Genomic DNA, 26475 nt, shown 5'->3' with positions numbered 1-26475 from the left:
GTACAACTCAATTTTATATTACATTAAATTAGAATTTATAAGGAAAAAATAAGATGGCTCAGTAAAGAAATACAACAGATTTTGATTAACTATAAAAGGGGAAATACAAATCAAACATATTCAGATCACTGATAGTAAATGCATGAGCTATTTCTTAGATTGATCCACGGCAAAGATACAACATCACAATGACTAAAAAGAACTGAATTCAGACTTTTCATATTTCAACCATATGAAATTTTCAAACAAGACAGTAAAAGTCGGTCTGTACAAACTTTTCACGTTTGCTGACTCACATATTTCATTAATGCTACCTAGTCACCCAGACAAAAAAACTAAATTCCAATACATCAATAAGAGATTCATCATCATATGTGAAGAACTGTTCTAATCTCCAAGTAGAACGAGCATGTAGCTCGCTTTTTCTTGACATGAATTACTATCATCATGTGAACACTTTGGTCCAAAACACCATTAACTTAGAAGACCATAATTGGTTGAAATACTTAGGAAAAACTATGCAAAAGCTCTTTACAATATTTATATTTACTATTTTCCAAACAAATTAAAAACACTGAATAGTGAATAAACTAGGACAGAATATACTAATATTGCAATTTTGCAGTATTAACCAGTCTCAGATGAGCAAGCGGAACCAATTCATCAGGCTAGCTACAAGGGACTGAACAAAAATCTTAAAAGCTTTCTCCAAGACTTGAAAGATATGCGATATGTAAAGGATCCAATTGTGTAAGAAAAACACTTTGTACAAATTTTGATTGTTATAGCTCCAACATAGTCCATTCTCAGAGCTAACCTGGCCACCTGGCTGTGCAGAGCAATCCAATTTCCTCTTCCAATCTCCCACAAAAAGCTTTCATGTGAAGAGTAGATGGTTCAGTGGAAGTGGCTGGCCTGAGATCAGAGTTAGAAAAGAGTTAGTTTCTCTAGCAGTTCATGCAAATATAACTGCAAGTGGCTACTCAAATGGAGGGTCATGGCTTTCCCTGTGCTGCTGGCCAAGCATTTCCAAAGCTTCTCATGTGACCACTACAATATTAGAGAAATCCACAAATTCATTCAAATAAAAACTTAATCTCTTTGCTTTGCTCTGTTCAGTTTAGGCTGGATCAGTGAACTGAACTGACTCTTTGCAGTGCTACCATGATTACAGCTGACAAAAAGGAAGTTTGATTAATTCAACTGTAAAACCACATCTTCAGATTTTCAGTGTTGTGGGGAATGCAACACTGAGACGAGCTGAATTTGGACACATGCATGCACTCTTACATTTTTTTGTCAAGATTCACTTTAATCTGAAAACATTAAGCAACCTGGTTAAGGTTCAGTTGGGACTTATTTGTAAACTTTTTTCTAACACTTTCCAAAACTAAAGAGGATTTTAAGGGTTTCCACTTCATTCATTTTAAGTTAGAGAAAAGAAATCAGTTATGTCTTATTCATAGGGGAATTCAGATGTTGAAGGTATATTTCCGAGACCATTTGGTCAGTCATGACCTCAAACAGTTAAACAAACCTACTCTACTTTTTATAGTTAGGAGTCCTCAAGGATAAGCAGCACTTCCTTTGCTAGGTTTGAAAAGGAAAGGGAGAATATGAGTCAAGAAGTTAACAAGTCCCTTGTAAATATCCCCAGGATATTATCTATTAAAATTTTAGCACAGGCCTGATGATGTCCTGGTTGCTTTGTGACTTAATACACTCCCTTTCTTCTAATATACATTAAGAGGGCACGGAGTTTCAGCAGGCATAACTTCCATGGCTTAAATTTTCAGAATGAGGATAGTAAAGAACACTTTGACTCACACTTTAGTTAGACATCTATTTAGGCCATCACTGAGCACTCTTTAAAGAATTGTGTCACCTATCATACTTCTGTTTAAAACACACTCATAAAAGTGTATTTAAAAATGTTAGATTTCTAGAACATTTCAGCAAACAAACATCTTTAACTCAATCCAGGTGAGTGGGGTTTTCAGAAGAGTCTGAGTGACTAACACATCTGAATTTAAGAGAAGACACTGTAAAGGTTTTAAGGGCCTAAAATTAACCACTAATAGAGCACCCAGATACGTAGTTCCTGTCTCTATCCCACACACTTCTTAATTATTTTATCCAAAGACTGTTTTACTGAAAAATAAAGAGAGACTGTGGAGCAACAACCGGAATCCAGGACACACAGTCTTATCTGCACTGTTCCAACCAAGCAGTCACAAGTAATGCGCATAATATAGCCGCACGGTGTGAGGCACTGAAGGGCAAGCGGTTTTGTTTTGTTGGGTGCTTTTCCCTTTCTTTTTTCTTTGGGGGCAGGGGGAAGCAGGGGTTATAACAGCTTGAGTTTAGGGGGCTGGTTTTTAAAAATCCAGTATCTAAAGGTTTGTTATGAGCCATGCCACTAGGCTGCCACAAGCAGCTGTCAGTAGCAGATACTTAGAAACAGCTCAAATACAATTCTACCACTCCTTGATATAAACCCCACTTTCGGGCAGTCTACCTTTCCCTGCCCGACCCTGCATCTTCAGGTTGCTAAGAATTCAGCTGAAATGTTTAACAGCCACTGGTGGACCTGCCCCTTCATGAATCTGTGCAATTACTTTCTGAACCCACGTACACTTATGGTTTTTACAACCATCAATGACTACGATTGCCACAAAAGTAAAAAAGTAATTCCAGCTGCTTATTTTAAACTTGCTGCTTAATAAAATGTCAAGAGATTCCCTCAGTTATGCATTGGAAAAATGCTACATAACAGTGCTCTATACGTATCTCCACAGCATCCATGGCTTTTATATATCTGTTTGTCTTTTTTCTAAAGCTAAAGAACACAATCTATTTTATCTCTCCTCATATAAAAGCTGTTCCATTCCTCCAGTCATTATTGCACTCCAATATGCACTGCATAGACTTGGACCATCTTGATTTTTCCCAAGTTTTGAGGGTAATTCTGTGATTTATTCCCCAAATTCCAATCTCAGTATAGACAGAGTCCTAAGAGAGATTTACAGTAGGGCACCAGGGATACTCACAGCGACAGAAGGAAGTGACTGACCTGGCATTCTGTTTGTTGCATTTGTCTCTCCTTCTCCTTTCAGAAAAGAAGTGGAGAATTTTAGGGAAACCTGCCTAACAATGCAAGAGTAAGACCTCCAAGATGCTGGAAGTGGTTAACAAGTTATTTGGTTCTTGTTTGCTAATGAAGTGAAGTCTTAATACACTTAAGCATTTAAGCAGAAGAGAAAACAATGACAAAATAAATTTAAAACAATTTTACATTGCTACCCAATTCAGCTTCACTAGCTGGCCATGATATGGCAAAGACAGCCATGTCAAATGAAAACCACATTGAAACTTCAAACACTAAACATTAGGCTGCACACTGCAGGCTACACTTTGGGGGACAAAGAAGATACCAAGGGCACAGCAGAAGTGTGGAAACCCCAACATAGCAGCTAACAATGTAACAAAGCAACAAATAGCAAACCAGACTATTTTAGTGAAAGCACCAGCAACACAGGCTGTAATCTGCCAATAATCTGAAAAGATTAAGAGATACCTCAAAAACCTGCCGGGGGGGGGGGGTGCAGCTTTGCAGAAATTTCAAGAGCATTTATCATTATTATAATTCTGCTGCCCCAGGAATAAGTCAAGAGGCTTAATTATAAAGTATGCCTCAGTGGACCTCTCACTTAAGTGGATCAGCGCAAGTTATGACACAAGGCTTGTCCTGTCCCACTCGCACATTACAGGGTTGTATATATATTCTACATGTGGGCCAGTCCTGTACTACAGCCAAAAATCTGTCAGGCTTCCAAGCTATACAAAGGCAATCCCACATCCAGATAGACGCTCTGAATGACTGCTAGTGCATACTAACAGAGGAAGCTTGAGCTAAGCGGACTTAGTGCTCCCCTACCACAATGGGGGAATGGTGGGACTGGGCACGCCTGTTCATACAGACTGCCATCATACGTCTCAGAAGGCTTTGCAGTGATGACATCTGGCTTATGGACTGGACTAACTAGGACAGGAACAAAGGAAAATGGCCAAACTAATTACAGAGATACGTACATATGGTTATTAGGTCACAGACCATTTTATGCTGTAGCCCCTCATCACAGAAAAGATATAATGTCCTTGAAGGAACCCTCACGAAAGCTACTTACAGTACAGAATCTGGATTGGAAAAGGATCGTTAAAGCTTCCATCTTTCTTTTAAATTTTCAACATCTGATAAATTACCTTCATTCTTCTGTCCAACAGATTAGCCAAATTTCATAACTCAGATTCAAAAAAGTCATTCTATAATTATTTCAAAATGCTTAAGTGATGGACAAGACTATAATATCTGCAAAACATGGTGCAAATGAAGTATTACACTTTAATGTTTAGTCTTAGGACTCTGGAATTTCAATGAACAAGATCACTCATCAGAATCAGACGGGGACAGATGTACCGACATGGTGGGTGGGCACTGGTGGACATCGATCCCTTCCAACCTCTTGTACCTCTCTAATGAGCAATTTCCCCAGATTCAAAGAGAAATTTCATAAAAAGTTAAAGAGAAATGGCAAGTTGCCTCCTATTACCGCTGGCCTAACTGCTTGCACTGCTGCTTCTATAAAACATAGGGTTTTTTTTCAAAGAAAATTATTGTTAAAACCATTTGGCTGAAAGTGAAGAGCAATTGAAAGGTACAGTCAAACTGGCAGCTTGCTCTTAAAATTCCCCCCACCACTTTTATAAGTATCGTTTTGCTTGTGGCTTTTAACAGCTGTTCACACACGCCTGGGCTAGATGTGAACTTTTATTTTCCCAAACTAAACTGGAAGCTTTAAACAGCATCTGATTTAATTTTTTTTTAATTAAAAGTGGAGGTTAAAAAGACCATGGAAACGGATGATGCAGCTGTGCTCGTGCTAGGGAAAAGAATTCCAGAACAAGAAGTGAGGTAGAGTAAACACTCGAAATAAGTTTCACAAAACTGAGCACCACACTTATGCGATTTTATCAGCTAATGCAAAGTTAACCCTCTGTTTCTTCAGAAATGTTTTCAAAAATGAAATTGAGTTGCATTCTGAAAGTATGCTAGAATTTGCCTAGGTACTATGCTCTTCCCTCAGAACAATCCTAAAATTAATTCCAGAATAAAGTGGATTCACAGGTTCTAATATTATTCCTGAATATATCTTAGTATAGAATATGCACATAACTCAGAACTAGCTCATTAATACTACCATATTTTCACTTACTGTTTTGGTTCTCAAAGGAATTTAATTTCCCTGCATTTAATTCCGTTTCTTGGAGTAATTAAATGTTTAGAATCAGATTTGCAAAGATACTGGGGTAAAGCACAGACAAGCAGTCACTCCTAGTGTGATTTTTAAAAGCACCAAAGCAACGACTTGGCAACTGAGCATTTGTTAAACCACATTTGAAAATCCCACCAGATAGCAATCTACATTTTTAAGTCCTGGCACACTCATGAAAATTCTGCCCTTGTGGCCTAATTATTTAATACATAGCACTAATTACTAAAATTAAAAAAAGAAAAAAGGAAGGAGAATAAAAGTGTTCAGTTTCATTTCTATACGGACAAATTAAGTACAAAAGCACAACAATGACAATAAGATAATTCTATACATCTTCAGAGTATTTAAAAGGTCTTTTCTACTAAAGCACTTAAGAAAATCATAAATTTATTAGGCAGAAAATTCACAGGATTATGAAGGAAATACCACGTTGATTCATATGGATTATATACCCTGTAGACTGTAACAGCTCCAAAGGAAATTTTTCCAGTGCACTAGTACAGATACTATTTAAACCAAAAGTCCGTAATAGTTCATCCATCAAGTTTATTCAGCCAGAAGAGCTGCTAGAATCTTTAGGAGATGTCTAATATACTAAAAACACATGTATGCAAAGCAACCATACATCTCAAAACATAATCAGCATACTGTTAAAAAAAAAAAAAAAAAAAAAGCCTGGTGTCCACAGTGGGCTGATAAAGCAGTGCTCTCAGAAGATCTATGAGGGTAAAAGAAAACCAACATTAAGAGCACTCCCTTTACACTAAGCACAAGGCACTAGGTGGAAAGAGAAGGGGGAGAATAAAAGAACGTCAAGAGAAAAGAGATGCAGCCTACACAGCAGTGCCTAGTAGAGGGAGGCAGGTGGAAAACTTTTAGTGATGTAGTAATCTCTGTCTCTCTCCCTCATTGACCCACATACAAGAGGCGCAAGGATGAGCCTTTTTTCTCAATAAAGGGTTAATAATGAATATGGAAACGTGGCCTAATTAGAACCAGGAATCCCGAATATTCTAGTGAGGCCCAATAAAAACACTACAACCAGGATCCTGGGCTAGGGTTCCTCTGGGACATAATTTGATACTGTCTTTGATGATATGAAGCCTTAATTTCTATTGGGTAAGTTTCTCATTCAGTTCAAGGCACAGTTTGCAAATGAAATCCAGGTTACAAGTAAAATGCCTTAGGCAGGTGCATATAAATTACATTTGTGCATTTTAACACATCAAACCTAACAAACAGAAGTTCACCACAGAAAACATCACACTGATAAAGCAAACATAACATTAAAGTTCCCGAACCTTCTGTGAATAAAACCATGTTCTGAGGACTGAGATTAATATACTATACACAGTCCACCACTGACAGATAAAAATGATTCATAGTACACCAACACCATCGACAGACAGAAACAATTCACAGTATACCAATTATCAAAACATGTTTCATATTAACTTCCATAACTATGAAGTGGTTATACAATGAGTAACTTTTTTGTTTTAGTTGTCTGTGTTGCCTTCACACTACAAATACACACAAAACAACTATAAAAGTATAATTCAAAGAGGAGGCAAAAGGAACCATCACTGACCAATACACATTTGGTACAGTTCCCTAGTATTCCACAATTTAGCTTAAAAAATTGGCCAAATAATCTCAAAAATAGTTGAATATGTCCTACAAATAGGACCACATAGATGCACCCACACTATGCAATGCTTCAAAGTGGATGGCATGGGAACAGAAGATGCCTCATTCCCATAAAATGTTTCTCCGTCAAGAGGATACCACAAATCCTCTCTCTATGCTGTAAGTCAGTACCTAAAGGTATGGGAAGCTAGCTGCCAAGAGAAGAGGGCGTTCTGGTTTCGAACACAGAGATTTTCCTCTCTTGAGGATTCTTAGTTGGAAGTGTTCTCTTCAGGTTAAACAACTACATAATAGCATATGGCTCTTTGGCCTAATAAAGACATAACAAGGTGAAGCTAACAAAATTTAAATGGAAAGAAAGTGTAACCACTTTCATTGATAAAGCAATATAAACTGCTCAGGACACGGACAGCATGTTTGCTCAGCGTTTCCTTCGCACCTTGGCTCTCTCCTAAGCTCTGACTGTGGGTCCCTGCAGCTAACAATAGCTGTCATAATGGCAGCAGCATTTAGTATTGTACGGGATTCTGCGTTGTTGGAAAACAAGATTGATGCTTTTCACAACGATCTACTCTAGTTTAATCTGAATTACCAGACTTGGAGCAAGAGTTAGCAAAATATTATAACCTGTGCTTTGAAGGTCAGGTTAGATGATAAAATAAGGCTTGGGAGCTAAAATCTCTGAAAGGAACCCTGGTCACCCTGATGTCAAAGGCAAAATAGTATTGATGTCAATGGAACTAGAAATTCAGTTTTGAATTTATTATTTCTCAGTTCTCTCTTCAAGGAGAATCAAGAATATCCTAAAGCATACCCACAGATATCTGTTAATATGACTAAAAACTATAAGGCACAATTCAGTGTAAGCAACACAAAATATTAAAATAATAATTTTATCATTATCTCAGAATTAAGAACTATGGGGAGCTAACAGTTATTTTTGGTGACTTATGAAGTGCCCAAAGATATGAAATATATTGGAGCAAAACCAGCTGATTCACAAGTATGTTTCAATTTTAGAGAATTTTATGGTTATGAACAAGACATTTTTCTGTCCATTTTGCTCTCCAGTGACTTGCTCCCATTATTACTTCATTGTCATGCTTTAAGTTAAAATACATGAAGTAAACTTCAGTGTTCATTCACTGCTTTTGAAGCCAATAAGACTGCTTGGAACAACTCAGGATAACCATATAGCAAGAGATTGTGACGCTGCTATAGTACTCACTCTTTCATGAATAGTAAATTACTCTAGCAAGTGTGTAAAGCAGACAGGCCCAGTTGCATAAGGCTCAGTGCAAGTTTTATGAACTGCAGAAAAGCATGATTAGTATGGGGGAAAAACATGTTTCACACTTTTATTATAAAGAACATGAGAATCTCACAGAAACTGCCAGAACAGATGTTCATAAATTGGGCCCTTAATCTACAGCACTTTCCAGGTTTTAAGCTATATACACTGGTCTGTAGAACATACTCCTCTCTTTTTAATATAATTCTTCTGTTTAGCTTTTTTAATAAATAAGTTTATGACTAGTAGTGTTGCCAGCTGTTCAATTGTGATTTACAGTCAGAGTCTGCTTTAATATATAGTGGCTTTTGTGGCTTACCCATATAGATTACATTTTAAGCTTCAAGATATCGCTATAAAGCAGCTGGAAAAAGTACTGGCTGTGCTCAGAAACCAGCATTATTGCCCTAGTGATCAACCATTTAAATAAGCAACTACATCAATAACTATTCATTTTTCTAAAAACTTTTTGGATATACCATTCCCAAAATAAAACTGCAACATTTATGGTGTAAGAGGAGGACTTCTTAATGTATGTACTTTAAAAGGTCAGCATAAAAAAATAATAATTAGACAATGTCTTATCTGGCAATACAGAGGTGTCTTTACAAAGACTATTCTTTATTCTTTCATTGCATGGTTTCCTTCCACTGTTTTCTTTGAGAAAACTTCAGAAATAAAAAAGCCTTCATTTCTAAAAAAACCTTTAAGTTCAAACCTCGAGTCCAGACATCTTCAGCAATTGTTCCTGATAGATATTGGTAGCGTTATAGTAAGTTACACTTACTGCAGCAAAATAAGAACTAACAGAGTAAAGAATGTAATGAATAACTTCTAGAAAAATCCAGAACCTTTCTACATTATGGGCTTGTACTGCATATTTTACAACTCACAATACAGTGCCTTCTAGAAAATCATTACAGCACCATGAGTATTTACTGAATACTGCTCTGAAAGAACTATCAATACAGAAACATTTTTAACCTCACAGACTTGCAGCGTAACTGGAATAGGCTGCTTTTCCTCCCTTACTATTATCTGCAAGTACAGGGTAATGTTATTAAAACAAACTACCGCGACAATAGTCTTCAAATTGAACAATGGATCAAATCAAAAACTCTGCAGACTCCCTAACAGCTTAGTCCAATGACTGTAACACAGAACACAGCTGGACTAGTCCAGAATCATTAGTCAGAACCACTGCAGTTTTTCCTTCAACCGAAAAAAGCCCTTTCTGCTCAGAAAGCTTCTTTTTTCCATAGAAAACTAAATACCTAAAAAATTTCCAATCAATAAAACAGAGCAGTTTGTTTCAGAAATATCACTACAGTACCTAGTGGGAAGGTTTTTTTGTTTGTCTTATACGCTATTTTCTCATAAGCTTGGATTTGCAATTGGACTATATCCATGATGCATTACTGTCACAAAGCCCTATCAAACCTAAGAAAACGTGATGCACAGATGAGGTGTGGGGAAGGAGTGCAACCTTTAGAACGGGAAGAGAAGCACCGAAACTCCAGTTCCCATGAGGCACAGCAGTGGCATCTCCAGATCAAAATACTTCTCCATGTGGGCAGGAGAACATACAAATATTTTAGAAACAGTTCTGCTAAGCAGCCTGACGAACAACACCTACACGCTTGCTTTCTTCCTTCTGCAAGGCTAAAGCAGTGAGAATTTTCAAACAAATTTCCCCTGTAATTTGTAAAATGAATGTTTAGGAACGGAGGGTCTCTGCTCTTTTCTTTTGAAAATATCCAAGGAGCACTGTCTGCACAAATCTTACACTACTTTTTCCAGTCTTCTTAATTGTAAATTATCTACCACAAAAATGTTTAACTTTAGAATGCACCATTTTGCAAAGTTGCCTTCAAAATACATGATTATATCCCAGTATTTTCCAAAAGCAAGTCTTTCTCAAAACATTTTACTATTCTGTGTGTTCAAATCAACTATTTAGATTGTAGCTTTTTTTGAATTTGTGTTTGTATAGCACCTGAAACAAAAAACAATGATCCTGGTGGGAGTTTTCAAATGCTACACACTATATAAATACAGGAATGCTTGGGAATGAATTCTCTAGTCTGAAAGTCAGAAAAAGGTATTGTTATTCCTCTTCATGTATATATATTTCAAAATAATAATGAGTATCACACATAATCAAACATATGAGATAATACTTTGTGAAAAAGAAAGACCACAAGGTAATCCAAAAGAACATTCTAATCTAGGCACTAGTCATGAAAACATCAGAGTAAACTTGGAGCAGCTCATATGAAGTCACTAGACTCACTCTAAATTTAATCTACATAACCAAGAGAAATTTTGATTAAAGTCAGTGATTCACAGCACTCTCTGCACTTAACAATTAGAAGAGTGCAGCAAGAGTGCAGTGAAAGGGCTCATTTTACAGTAAGTGTTAAAAATACTAATCAGCGGATGAGATGGGATGGTTTCTCCTTCTGTTCAGAGCAGAGTGTAAAGGGAAGAATGGATGGAATGAAATTAAACCCTCGCAAAGGGTTCAGCAAAAGTTAATTACTTGCTACTTATTTACAATTCCCTTGTCATATTAACTAAATACTCTAAGTCACATAATTAAACAAAGGAGACAAAACTTTTAAAGTACTATTACTGAATAAAATTTGAGTTAAAAATGCTAAAACATATCATGCAAATTTCATAAGGAACTCAAAGTCTTTCTGAAATAGAAACTGTATACCATGTACAGTAAGCTCTCTTCTGTTTAAAGTCCTTGTTTGAAATAAACAGATTAATTTCTAATTTACTATTCCTCATTACTGTATTCCACTTCTGTAAACAACACATTTCAGCAAACCTGAATTGATTTTTAACACTGTTTTTGGCGCTAGAGAAACTTAGCTCCCTCCTTTAAGAACAACATATTTTGAGGTTATCCTCCATATCACGAAGGCTGAAAGAACAAAGAGAGTGTTAATACCAACAATTCTGTCTGCCTTATTTAAACTAACTCACTTATCTCAGTGAGCTATTAAGGTTAGAGAAATATGATAATGGCATAGCACCATTACCAGCATCACCTACTATGGTAACACTTTCACAGTCTCATCACATGGAAGAATAATTGCACAGTAAATATCTGTTTTCAAATACTTTTTTTCCCTCCTAAAAAACTGACCTATAGAATAAATCAAAGCAGACAGCAGAAAGAAAGAGCAACTCATGTAGAAACTCATTAAAAAATACTATCTCATATTTTGGAACAATGTAGAATTCATAACCAGAGGTACCAACATCATGAATGCAAGAATATGCTTAAAGATCTGTCGAAAAAAAAATACATTTAGCAGAGTTTACATGTTCATACACTGAAAGGGGCATCATCAACTCTGAATGTCTCTTCTTATCGTATCAAGCATACAGAGCTATAATTATGCACAAAGCCTGAAACAGTACCATTAACTTCCCCTTCTCTTGCAAATCCCTGAGAGACTAAACAAGATGATGTCCTGACAATCGTACAATTTTAAAATATACCTAATACAATACATTCCCCATAATTCTTCATTTTTGAATCTGCGTGTGCTATACAACTAAAAGGCTGATTTGAACACTTTACTTACTTAATGGTCTTGTATTGTCTTTTGTTTCTAAAGGATCTAACGGCAAATTATTTTGCTAAATAGTAACAGCTGGATAATCCTACAATATTATCTTCTTGTCAAGAACTTCAAATTTTCTAAAATATTTTCAGGACAATATATCAGCATTTTTTTTTCCACACTACAAACTGCTTTTAATCATATTAACAGTGGTTCTCCCTTATACTTATGCTCCATATTAACATAGGTCATCCTTCATCCTCTAAGATGAGATTAAATAATTACCAGTTATTTCATAATGTTCTTACATTTTTTGGCTTATTGAAATGGAGGTGCACATCTCCATTCTCTAAACGGAGAAAGCTTAAGTTTTCCCTGCTTATCAGGAAATGAACTTTAATGCTTTCTGCCTGTAGTAAGCATAGTAATAAACATAATTCAGTTGGTGTGTACATTTTAGATGAAATTACTTTGCACACATAAATACTGTATAAATGTTACTACATGTTATTAGTCTGACTCAAAAGTGTAACAAAAAGATTAGTTTACTGACTTATCCAGTTCTTAAATAGAAAATAATGCTACAATAGCACTTGTCTCTTTTTCCACTTTGTCCAAAAGACTAATACTAATGCCCTATTCACACTTGAACATTGGTTATCCTCTATCATCAACTTCCTTCAATAATAATATATGAGAATATATTTTCACAGTAGCTAATGGAGACATTCCTACAAATCAATGTGCTGCAGTGATACAGAAATAAAAGCTTATTTCACTGTAATGATGCTTCCAGACTTCCCTCAAGTCAGGTGGTTACTTGCAGTTAATGATCTGTGACATACCACACAAGTAGTCCTAAAAAGACTTATTATCCACTGCATGTGCAACAATATTTGCTTTATGGATGGCTAAATGAATGAAGACATTCAATGTAACTGTAAAAGTGAAATCAAAAGAAAACTTACAAGTAACGTGTTTTCTTTGAGTAAAAGAGCTGTGAACATTTTCCATTAATACTTAACCTTTTGCTGGAGCAGTGCAACCACATATAATGCTTGAATCCATAAAGCCCAAGAGCTGCTCAGGGTTAACACTGATTAACTGCCCCCAATCAAATGTTATAACTTTTAAAAATTTCAGAGCGCTTCACTCCACTAGTGAAATCAAACTGTATTTATATCATATGGCAAAGATAGGGGTGGGACACCTTGCAAAGAAAAAAATGTCATGTCTTAAAAACAGGTATTTTTTTCAATCCAATAAAATAGATACAAAAATTGTTCTTTTTTAAAAAATTATCTATTTTATGCTGCACTAACTATTCCATTAGTATACTAACAAAAAGAACAGCAGATTAACTTAAAATAAGCTACACTCCAACAGAACAATATCTCCCATGACTCTCAGACTGTGCAGACACTCACACATTTTCTGTTTATAATTTTTTTCATTTACTAGACTCAGCTTTTGTCCACCATATGTCCACCATAGATTAACTATTCCCTTAGGTACAATTAAGGGCTTTCCATTTGTTGTAAGAAGACCTAAGTATGAAGGACGCAGCCAGAAAAAACATTTCTACCTAAACCAAAAACAGAAGCACATTCAGCCTGAGCTATGGTTTATGCAGCATCTTTTTTTATTAGACATATGTCTACATTGCTAAATAAACTACAGACAAAATCCATGGAAACAGTAAGAGATCTCTCAGCATTTCATTTGTGTATTATTATAAAAATAGGATACATATACTGTTCTAACCTTTGTATTTAAACGGTTTACTTCTATTTCCATTTTTCACTGACATCTTTACAGATTTCTCTGAATTTAAGCATAACTGTTACTGACTGTGGATATATTATTTACTGGCACTTCTGCCACACTGGCATTTGAGTTCCAGCTACAGTAACAATATTCTACTAGTTCTTTGAACTTGGTCTCTTTTGCAGGCAAGACTTACATGCACAAATAAAAAAGGGAAGAGCAACCTCAAGATTTTAAGTGCTAGAAGGAGAAGAAACCAAGTTATTCATGCTAACTAAAATAAGAAAGCATAACATAATAATAGTTTATCAGTTGGATTAGTCCTCTCTTTTTAGACTACCCTCACTTCCTTGTTAAAGCAACATATGACTATAATTAGAATATATTACATTCAGCAAACAGTTTACACAATATTACTCCTAACCTGCCCAGGTTCAAATGAGTGGAAATTCATTCACTTCAATGGAATTACATCTGTTTACATCAGGGTTCTGTTCAGCTGTACAAATCTCAAACTCAGACAACTGGTATAACAGCAAATTTGTATCTCTTGTATATAAATTTATAAACTATTCAGCCTAAACACTGCGACTAAATTCTGTACTGCAGCAGAATGCAACTCAAATAGCAGACTCACTACTAGCTAATTCAATCCGTGCTGAACATCAGAAATGGATCTAAATGCAAACAGGGCCCCAAAAGATGATAATGATCATTATGTGTTTTGACACAGACAAAAAAAGATTTTTGACAAAAAAAGATTTCTCCATTCTACTCTGTTCTTCGTTAGCACTCTGACACAGATGACTTGGCTTTTCAGAGACACCAAAATCCATCAGGTATACATGCTCCAGTAACGGCGGCATCACTAGAAGAAAATCAAGATAATCTAAAATCTGCTTCTAACCTGCTGATTTAGCAGTTGCTGTCTCCACTCTGACTCCCCACCTCAGAGATCATTTTATGAAGGGTTCTGAAAGAAGACCATGAGCAAAACTTGGGCTGATTTGCAAGCAGTGAAACAGATACATTTACCACAGCAGGTAACAGAGAGATGTGGGGCAGAATGCAGCATATATGTCCAGATGCTTGTGATATATCTTATCAGGTGCTCTCCCTTCTCAGCCCATGGAATATTCCTAAGTAAATAATACAGCACTGCAAAGACCCTTCCACATACCCCATTTCTTTTGTCCTGCACAAGCTTCCATAAGCTCAGCTACCTTCTGAAGAACCACACTTGTGGCTCAGGCTCCATTTACTTTACCTCTGTGTGGCACATATCACACTTCAGTAGATTTGCCCAAATGGCAATTCAACTGAGATAATTAAATAGATCACTTTGGCAGTGCTGGTAGTCAGCAATGTCTTTGCTTCCACTATTAATATTATGCTTAGCATGACTTAGGATCAAAGTTTCACAAGACAGACATTTTCTCAGACAAGCAAGATAATTTTATGACTCAAAAATACGCATGTTTTTAAAAAGCTCCCATCCCTAAAGTAATACAGAACACATTCAGACATTGGGTTGGAAATATATTACTATTGTGAATAAAAGATCATTTCCACTGTCATTTTTTATTTCATTAATTTAAACATCTTCTTATAAATAGTAAATAAAAGTTAACTGATGGAACTTCTGATTTGATGGAAGAAAGAAAATAATACATAGGACTATATTTTCTATTAATCTTGCAAGTTTGTTGAAACAAACATTCTATACATATTTTAAAACAGGGTAACATTCTACATTTATTCAAATGAGTAGGTAAATTGACCGTAGCACAGGACAAGGTTCTCTTTTTAAGGGAGTCTCTACATGTAAGTAGTTTACCCTCCAGTCCCAGGAGCATGTGGAGGCTCAGGTGACTGGTCCTGCTGTCAGGCATATAGGATCTATAGTTTAATCAGGCAAAAGACTCAAAGGAACAGAGTTTTTGCATGAGCTGCTCTACACTTGTTTTAATTACAGGTGAGGTCCTAACAAGTGTAAGAGCATAGGAAACAAGAACAGAACACAGCTAGGGGAGGGCAAGAGGGACAAGGGAGTGAATGTGTAGTCCTGAACTTTAATAAACCAGAGTCTTGAACAGAGTATTATTGAGGAAGCATTCCTAGTACAAATGGGGAGGCTAAGTAGCTAGGATGGTAATGCAGTCCAAAAGTAGACTGGATAGGTCCTATTAAAGGCCAGATCCACATTAGTACACAGTACATTAAATGTTCATTCATATGTGCGCTGGAAAATGTTTCTTTCTGTGGTCAGATAAGATAGCTAAAAAGATTTAACATTGTATGTAAATGTAAGTTAAAGGGTACACTAAAATGTAACCTTTAAACTTCACAATATAACAGCATATCACTTCCTGTTCAGAGATAGCACTCCAAGATCAATTAATCACAGCTAAGACGAACAAACGGTCAACATTCTTAATTAGTGTTGATGCACTCTCCTCTGTGCCCTCATCTGTCATGAAGACTGTTTAAAAATCTGAGTTATTAGTCTTTATTGAGGAGTGGATCTGGTTAATATCTCTAAGAATAGAAATCATTCATCCATCCACTATACACTGGTACCTGATAATTCCTACCCCCTATATAAGTTACAGATAACCACCGCCCTGAGACCATCTAGGTAGCTATAAATCAAAAAGAGTGTAGCTCCCATGCAACCTGGGTTAATTTTTGTTTACAATATATCCACTGAAAACGCTGGTAGGACACTTGAGTCTGGTTATAGATTAGTGCAGAGGAAAATACACAAAGAACTAGTCCAGGCAGAAAGGAACGAAACACATCCGTCATATAAAACACAGTAAAACCTCTCTAATTCACACAAATGACCAGACAACCCATTGCAAATTACAGAAATTCAAATCAATACCAAAAGTTTAAGCAAAGATCCTAAGTGCACAAAATATACCTCATTCATTTGATAACTAGAGCTTACTTTATACTACGCAATATTACATGTCAAAGTATTCGACAGTACAATATCTATAAAGTTTTAGTTTACTACACTGAAACTCCAAAGCATTTTTCATTGTTGACAACAAAGCTTAGACCATTATTTCTGGTGCAACTGAAGTGGTATATAGCAACATATAAATAAGCATATTTCAAATATACTTTGTATCAAATAAGATTAAAATACTGGAAAGTAAGTTACAGAATAATTATAAGGAAAGTTAAATTTAAGACTCAGCACTAAATTTTAGGATTTAATCTCATGATTTATTAATTTAAAAAAGAAACATTCTAAATTAGGTCTTATGATTCTATATATTGTTTACTGAATGTGCACACATGCACACACACACACACACAAAAGTATGGAAAAATTGTGATTTAACTGAGAATAGGACAAGTGCAGGAAGCAGGTCTGGGCAAGATCTTGGCTCAAGTCAGTCTCCTACTCTGACAGAATCAGTTGGTCAAGCTGTAGAAAAAGATGTAAGGAAGCAAAGAAGTAAGAAAGAATGAAAAATAAAACTAAGCACACAGGAGGACAAATAGCCATCTTAAAAAAAATATTCCTTTCACAAAGGAGGATGCAACTCTAAAGCTCTCATGCTTTCCCAATTGTTTTACCAATTTAGTCCCTCCTTTTATCTACTCCAGAAGCAAATAAAGTAGCTTTGTATGTATAAATTTCCTTAATTACATATCATTTGATCAGTAAATTTTAGTCTGTTACAATCACAACAGGACATTTTAATAAGCTGCCATCACTCTAAAGTTAATTATCACCCTTTTAGCAGACATACAGGGGCTTGCTGCGTTCATACTTCTAATCCATTGCAATGCAAATTAAAAGTAAAAGTTAGTGCTGATTCATTTAAATCACAACTGAACAGCACAATTTCTTCAAGTTTGGTAGAATACTGAAGAACTTCCTCCAAACTTGACAAATTTAACAGTTGTGATGATTATAAATTGATGTAACAAAACACTAATAAATCATGCATTTTTATAGCCAATTTAACACCTAGTACATATCGTTTACTGTTATACTTGAAGCAATTTATGTTTTCAATCACAAAATTACCTGAGGAAATTATTTACATTTGCTGTAATTCATGTGTACAGTCTTCCATATTTGATAATGAAGAAATACATATTTCTTATTGTTTTCTTCCAAGCTTTTTTTTAACCATAGTTTTGTTCCTACTTCTAGAGCACTGTAACGAGATCCCATCTGTGTTCACCCTGAAACTGGGAAAAAACCTCTTTTGTTTCAGGTAATATTAGTAAGTGAAAAATCTGACAAATGGGAGCATAACCCCAAGCTAAGTAGACTTAAAAGAGCAGCACTAATTTTAGGCCAAGAGTTTCAAAATGGATGGTTTCTGGTAGGCTCATAAATTCTTATCCAGATATCTAAATATAGGCCCAATTTTCAAAAGTAATGAAGTGTCATGAATGAAAATAACAGCATTTTTGCTTTTTTTTTTTTGCTTTTTTTTTTTAAACTTTTATCAGAAAGAAAGTTAGAGTAACCTGACTGTGGATACAAAAGTTTCTAGTCTTTCAGTGAACATATTTGGATATTTTTCTAAAAGACATGCTATAGCTCAAAAACCAAGTACAGATCTCAGACGGAAACTACTGACTGAAAGTATCTGCCCTATATCATGCACGAGGTCAAACAAGTTTATGAAATGGCTTTTCGTGGCTTGAAACCTCTTGCTTTTACATTCTGCACAAGCATCTTACCACTTACTGACTAAAGATGTTGACCTATTCTGAACACAGTGATCCCATCTGAAAAAGTTGTTAGCAGTGGTAGCTTTATCCTTCATAATATGCAAGAATCAACATAGTGCTTCTCTGTAAGCACTTACCTTGTTTTCTATTTATGTTACAGTAGGAGCCTGACTATAGTAACCTCTCACAGGCCATTAAAGCATTGAGATGGAAGCCCCGCCCCGGATGTTCTTCTCCTATTATAAAGTCCAGAAAAGCAATGAATTTCTAAAAGCTTAATTTTTATCATGCTGAAATAAAAATAAAGCAAAGAATGACCACTGTAAGCAACATCCCCTATGCGCCTTCTTTTGAGAAACACCAAGCAGCTCATGATGTGTGCAACAGCAACAAATGTCTGTAGGATCACATGAAAGCAATAGTTTGCTTTTCTTCTTCACATACAGCTTCTGAAGGAAAACCAGGCAGCAAGTAAACTGTTCCTTCAGATACCTTTTTCATGCAACAAAAGCCTTTTCCATATATCAGTCTTCTATCTGGAAACTCACCCATACTCTATATGCAGATGCTCCTGAAGAAATACTTGGATTTTAAAGAATTGCATGCAAGCATATGAGGAAAAAAAACCCGTGTACTTAATGTATATAACAGAGATAAAACATTCTCTTTTAACTGCAAATGGAAACCAGTGCCTGGTTTTCTGCCTATATGGTGTCATTCCAGCAGAAGAAATTACTTATGTGTATCCTACTGTAAATACTTCATAAGATTTGCAGAATTCCAGTTAGGAAGTCCAATTTGGGGGTAAAATATAAATCAGTGAAAAATATTTTTCATTTGAATTTCAACAGAATCTGTATTATTGGCTCTGGTGTGCTACAGTACAACACAGTCTATGTTATACTTTCAGAAGTGCTATTTATATATTGTAACTCTAAGAGCTTCTCTGTTTTCTTCCCAGAAAAAAGTAGTCTTTCATAATTAATATCATAAAAAATTGTAACACTGCAGTAGCAACACTACAGTTAACCATTCTGAATTAAAGTGTTGTCTCTATAATATTTTTAAATGCTTTTAAACAATACTACCTTTCTAGATAAGGTCTTTTTTCAGATTTGTCCATGATGTGGACATTGTGACTGAGGCCCTAAATATGTGAGAAAGAAAAAAAAAAAAAAAAAAAAAAAGTGATTTCTTGTTCAAATAAATTCAAATGCTAATTGTTAAAAAATGCTTCCATCACTTAACTCCATTTCTAAAGTTGCTTTATGTTACTCCTATGACCTTCAATAGAAAAAGGTTAAGAGACTTGGAATCAAGACCTCAGATATCCTCAGATGAGGATTCTTCTGGAAGATTTATTAATTGGAAATGAGGGAATTTGGTATTCAGCTAATTAGAGAACTAACAGGGGATGGCTGTTTAAGGTGGTATATTAGGGTGATCAGGAGTAAACAAAAGCATTACATCATACTCACATGGATAAAAACAGGACAGGTGAAAAAAATCCCACAAGAACAACATGGAATAAGGATACTCATGCATAAAATTACTGTCATGCAAAAAAAAAAAAAAAAAACCTAATAGAAAGCTCAAAATATTATACCTAATGCCAAATAAGAGATATCAATTATTTAATTGGTTTTAATTATTTGCAAAAATACTGGCATGCAAAAAAAATTAGAAAACTCATATTATCTCTAATGTTAAATAATAGATACCATTAGTTAATTTACCAGTCTCTATCCAGCAGAGATACATAGTTGTTCTCCTTGATATACAGAACCACACAATATACCGCTCACTGGACAGAGGAAGGATTCCCACTTCTCCATTCTAGATGCATGCCACAGATATATTCAGAAACAATAACAAATTTAAACTCGGGTGAGAGAGATCCTCTCCTTTCCTGTGTGCTGCTCTCCAAGTAAGAAAACAGAGACAGACAGGCTGCGTCCCAAACAGAGCATGCTCCAGCAAGTCCCTCAACCTGGCTGCCCAGAAACTAGAACCCTTAGGTGCACCCAAATATGTCATCTAAACATGGCCATCATAGGCTTAATACACAAAACACAGATACACAAATCAGTTTCCTTTTGCTAAAGATATATGTCCTGTGATATTTCTTTAAATACCCACAGTATTCCAATTAATATTTAAAAATGAATAGCTTACTTTTATTTCCAACCAAGGCCACAAGTGGCTGTGTTTCCGATTCTTCATTCACTTTTTTTACCACATTATACCAGTCTTCTAAATTTTCAAAGCTCTGGCAGTTCGTGATATCATAAACCAAGAGAATACCCTAAAGGAAAGATATATTTAAAATGTGACAGGTTATAAAATATTGTTAAACAGTAAAATGATTAGATTATTATTATAAAACAGGGTTTTACAAACAATGGCATTTTACCTTTCGAGGAATAATTAAACAGGAGTCAGCATAAGCTTCTGTAGTAAACATACTTTACATAGAACAGAGAGAAATATTGTAGTATTTCAAATTCAGATGCTAACTGAATTACAAAGGGAGAAAAAAAACAGCAATTCACAAAAGAGCACATTTAGTTATACTACAAATATTCCAAACTGCATATGCTTTGTGAAAAATCCAAAAAAGCACTTCATACTAATAGGAAGATAAAAATCACACTGGAGAAGGACTTCTATTTTAGCTAGCTTTGTTTGCAGTCTGTAGCTTACAGTCCCCTCTTTGGAAAAAAAAGAGAAAAGTAAGAAATGTATGACTGAATTGTTTTTCATATTGCCTGATTGTTGCTTCTCTGCTCTCCTTTGGGAGGTGAAAGGCCAGCTCCCTCCTTTTTATGTTGTACTGCATTCAACTATACCATAAGAACTAAATATCTTGTAATTGAGGAATACAGTCAGAACTGGCTTCTGTTGTTCTTGTTCTCATGGAGTTCACATCTAAAAATACATATATATATATATCCCTGGAACTACACACTGTCCCAAACATTAGGTTTTCATGAATAATCTAAAGAAACAGTATGATGGATACAAAATCAGCTGATTCAATAGCTCAGTGTCAAGTGAAAAGATTTTTTCAAAGGTTTGTCTGGTATACTTGATAGTTTCATGATTGCCTCAGATCATGAAACAGTGCATGCTTATTAGATTAATTTCACAGATGACGACAAACTGGTAAAGACTGCAAGAGTATTTGAGGAGAGTTTAGATTATAAGATGATCTTGCCAAATGGGAGAAACAATCTAAAAATAATAGGATGCAATTCAATAAGTACCAGGACAAGTTCAAAGGAAGCAATAATCAACTGCACAACGATAGGAAACATCTGGCTTTGTAGCAGGTTCTATAGCAAAGGATCAAGGAGTTAGAGTAGACCACAGCTGAACACAAGTCAAACTTACTTTGTAGCAAAAAAAGGCAAATATCAGACTGGAATGAAACATCCCAGGTGATATATTGCATCCAGCTTTGGGCACTGGTTGTCTAGAAAAAGGTAGACTAGAAGAGAACAGTAACAATATCAGAGGTTTAGAAGGCATAACTGACATGTGAAAATTGAAAAAACTGGACCATTTCAACAAACACAAGACTGATGGCAGGCACGATGCTGCTGTTAAAAATGTCAAGCGAAGGTAACAGAAGTTCTAATTTTATATGCTTTTATACTCAGTTTGCAGATGACACTGAATTAGGAGGAGCAGTCAATATGCTCGATGGCAGGGCTTGCCATTCAGAGGTACCTAGACACACCGAAAGAATGGGCCAACAGGAACTTTATGACATTCAGCAAGGACAAATGCAAAGTCCTGCAGCTGGGAAGGAAAACACAGCACATGCTGCAGGGGACTGACTGGCTGGGGAGAAGCTGAAAGTGACCTGAGGGTCTTGGCAGGCAGCAAGCCAAATGCAAGCCAGCAGTGTTCCCTGGCAGCAATGAAAGCCAACAGTATCCTGAGCTATACTAGCAGGAGCACAGCCACATATTGAGAGAAGTGATTATCCCCCTCTACTAAGCACTACCTAGAGCATACCTAGAATAAGGCATCCCATCTTAGCTCCCCCCCGCAATACACAAAAGACATTGATAAACTGGAACAAGTTCAGCGGAGGACCACCAAGATGGTCAGAGCACTTGTCCTGTGAGGCGAAGCTGAAGGAACTCTGCTTGTTCAGCATGGAGAAGAGATGGTTTTGGGGGACCAAATAGCAGCCCTCCCATACCCACAAGGAAGCTATTGAGGAGATGGAGCTCTTTACAGCATTGCATGGCAGAAGGATGAAATGCAATGAGCATAAGTCAGAACAAGAGACATTCAGACTGGAAATAAGGAAAAACTTCTTCACCATGAGGAGAATCAAGCAGTGTAACAGGCTGCCCAGAGAGGTTGTAGAGTCTCTGTTCTTATAGATGTTCAAGAACAGACTGGATAAAGCCCTGAGCAACCTGGTGTGATCTCACAGTTGACCCTGCTTTGAGCAAGAGATTGGACTAGAAGCCTCAGGAGGTCCCTTCCAACCTGAATCTTCCTATTATTCTGTGATCAAGGAGACAAGCAGCAATAGGATTAATTCACAGAGAGAAGATTATAGAAAGAAGAGTACATATTAGAGAAAACATGTAAACAGTAAGAATAGTGAAGCTCTGAAATATACCTTTGGTGGTGGCAGAATTCCCAAAACTGAAGGATTTTTCAAAGTTGATAAACATGAAATAGAAATTATGCAGGTATAGCTTCAGAAGAGGGGAACAGATCCTACTGAGATCTCTTCAGTTTCTATTTCCCTATGACTGCAACACAAATCCATCTCTCACTTCAATGTCATCAACTTCTTGGCAAAATGAGCTTCTTGTTCCTTAAAACAATTATGTCTACTACTTTCTGAGGAACAGTCTTCATTAGTTCCTCCAAGGAAATTAAGACTTATGACACCCACTTCCTCTTCCCTTGCTCTCTTCCTCCTTTACTTCAGTTATCGAATCTAATATTAAACACTCACTACCCTCTTCCAACTTTTCTACCCTTATTCCTTAATATCTTGTGTCTCACTTAACTTCTCCTGACCATTTTTATAACCATCCAAATGCCTGTCCGTGTATTTTTTTGTCTAATATAAGCCTTGTTCCAGGAAGGACATATGGATAATGCTATGAGATATTCAGTGAGGAAGACAACGCTGGAGCTGAAGGTTAGGTATTGTAAAGACTAAAAGAACAGACATAAGGCTGAAAGTTGTAAATGAGAAAGGGCACATGGCATGCTTCTTTCAGCAGTGGTCCAGCCCATTCACCAGCTTGCAGAAAAGCACAGCAAACCAGCTTGCAGAAGGCAGAGAAAACTTCAGTGCTGAAGATGCTTTAAAGTTTAATCAGAGTCAGATGAAAGATAAAGTTAATAGAATTCAAGACACTTAATGCTGGCCAACTCTCTCTACTATCTCTTCAAAGTGCTACCCTGCTACAGATCCTCTAGCCAAGTGCAGCCCACCTACACCTTCAGAAGAAAGAGCTTTCCTGGTGGCGCTGTCATGAAATAAATTATTGAACAAAGCCTGGAACTAGGGCTCACCCAACTTCCTTTTTGTGCCCTGCTGCTTGATCTAAAACACCGCCTTTAAAGTATATTCTTTTCTTGATCATTCTCTTTTACAGTCTTCTCAATTACTTCTTCTATTTACAAAACTGAAATACTTGAACCCTAGCTTATGTCATTTTGCATCTCAGACCTGTTTTCTTCTGATCTCTGTATTATACTATTGTTCTAAGTTACCTTTCCTGATTTTTCTCTCCCCGTACCATTTTCTGCCCATGAACTCAGAGACTGTTCCCAAACTGTTAGATCCCCCAACTACTTCTTTAATAAGGGATCAGTCAGGTGCCAATACCTACACCATGAAATTTTTGTAAAGTTGAACAAAACCAGATGTAAATACTGTCATCTCTTGAACATTACTTCAATTCATGCTCAAGATAACTGCAACAATAGCCATGATTTCATGCTAGATTGCATAATTGCAATAAGAGTATACTATGTCTGCTTCACCAATGGGTTACTCAAGTTTTATGTCAGACCAATCCATCCAAGTAGGGCAAAGCTGGCAGGTATAACATCTTAGAGATACAAAAAAGGGCAGCCTGGCATCTGGGTCAGAGAAAAACTATTGCTTAGATTTTGACACAACAGCACTCTAAGAAGCTTACTGTGATGCGGATAATTAATGAAGAACTATCCATAACTCCATAGTTAAAATTTATTTCTCCTTTTTTTATTTAAAGTAGAAACTCCATCTTTGCTTTCACCAAAAATATATCATATTTTCAACAAACTTACAGTCTATTGAGTACAGAATGAGTGGAAAGCATAAAACCTGTTATTTCTCCATTATGCATGAGGAATTAAGGCAGAAAATTAACACTGGCCTTGTAACACAGAAGTAGCACATTTCCCTGCCATGAAAAATGTTTGAAACATATGGAGGACAACATGCTGAGAACAGTATGTTAATTCTCTAGTCTCCAGCAATGTGGCAAATATTCCCTGCTTGCATAATTGCACTCTAGTAATAGAGATATTTTGCCTACATTACTGCATATGTGAGTGCTTTTTGTTTCTGAATTATAAAATATTTTCAAATATAGGCCACTGGAAACTGAGAATACTGCAGAAATGATTTGCTGGTCTCTAGAGAAGGTACGGTCTGCAGAACTCTTATTCTATTAACAAGCCAATTTATGAGGTAGCATATGCCAGCTCTTAAGTATACTTTAAACTAGATATGTGGATAGGGGCAGCAATTACAACTAAGAGATGGGCGTGGTTCTGAAATATATTTCCCATACAAACAGCAGCACTGCTACTATACAGCAGTACTGCAGTTATGGAAGTGTCATAACAATATTCAACCAAGTAATATATTCACACTAGACAGTCAATATTTAAAAGGTGTCAAGTTTATACTAAGGTTTGTCACAATAAAAAAAAGCTACAAAAAACACTAATTAAGTGCACATGTAGTTTTAGCCTCCAGGTTTATCCTTAGCTGGCCCCATCCAGTAACTGACTTTAGTATGAAGGAACTAAACTGATTTTACAGTTTCTTAATATTCATAAAATATTTTAGACCTAAATTCTAAAGATTAAGGTTTTCTAGACAGAAAATATTCATTTTAGCAAAGAGTAACTTCCTTATGATACCTCGCTCATCTGCAGATAGGCTATCTTTACAGGAAAAGAAACAGTTCACAGTCTACATATACTTAACCACTTTTGTCTTTGGTGAGGCTGAAGATATAGTCACTTAATTGTATGCAATTCAGTTGCCATGACTTAATGAGTTATGGTCTATTAGCTCAGCTGTGGTCACTGACTGTACAATTACTCTTAGCCTCCCACAATTCTGAAATAAATGTGTCAAGTGAATTGCAATTTCTCCAACTGCAACCACACAAGCAAATTAAGTGGGTACTCATCCTCAAGTCCCACACTTGTTTCTTAAAACATAACATAGGAAGCCTCAGTCAAAAAAATGTCACCTTAGCAGTAACTTAACCAAAAGTTATATCCTCAAGATATCCTCATTCAGGTCTGATTCAAAGAGTAGGGAACCTCCGGTGGCAAGTTTTGCAACATATAGACAGATTCACTCCTTAATTCCACCTGGTATCCTGATCACATTTCAACAGAGATCAAATAGACTGTAGACTTGCTATCAAGATAACATTTTCAGTTGTAGATTCTCAAAACTTCCAAGTCCAGCTGGTCTATTGTTTTATAAGTAGGTCTACCATACATGTAGATTTCTGAGCACAAAACCAAGAATTTGGCCATTAGTGATTTCTGAATCTCCAGATGATCAGCGAGATGAAGAACAGCAACTCCAGTCTGGCTATGGACACCTGCAAATACTGGATAAAAGCATCATGCATACTGTAGGCATATTGCATGATATTCTACAGATGTACTTTAAGATTTAGATTTAGACAATACACGCAGATCAACTCAAAACTTCTGCAGTAGATCCAGATCATCTGCTCTACATGTATATAGCCTGTGTACATTACAAATAAGATTCTTAAAATACCAGTTGTACCCCAGGTACCACACACCATAGGTACACATACTACTTTCCTAGAAACTGTACAAAAACATG

At 36.1% G+C, this 26475-nt stretch overlaps 1 protein-coding gene across 3 annotated transcripts in view; it reads right to left on the bottom strand.

Moving 5' to 3' along the window:
- Window positions 1-26475, bottom strand: part of RAB28 (RAB28, member RAS oncogene family) — a 66814-nt gene that overhangs the window by 24634 nt on the left and 15705 nt on the right. For all 3 annotated transcript variants that reach the window (XM_026068504.1, XM_026068502.1, XM_026068503.1), the window contains exon 4: window positions 20511-20640. In XM_026068504.1, coding sequence (XP_025924289.1) covers window positions 20511-20640 — 130 coding nt within the window. The remainder of the gene's footprint in view (window positions 1-20510; window positions 20641-26475) is intronic.

This window comes from Apteryx rowi, unplaced genomic scaffold (genome assembly GCF_003343035.1).
Source record: "Apteryx rowi isolate R43461 unplaced genomic scaffold, aptRow1 scaffold_272, whole genome shotgun sequence".
Taxonomy (NCBI): Eukaryota; Metazoa; Chordata; class Aves; order Apterygiformes; family Apterygidae; genus Apteryx; species Apteryx rowi.
Note: the sequence above shows the minus strand (reverse complement) of the source record. Positions and strands in the feature narration are given on the sequence as shown.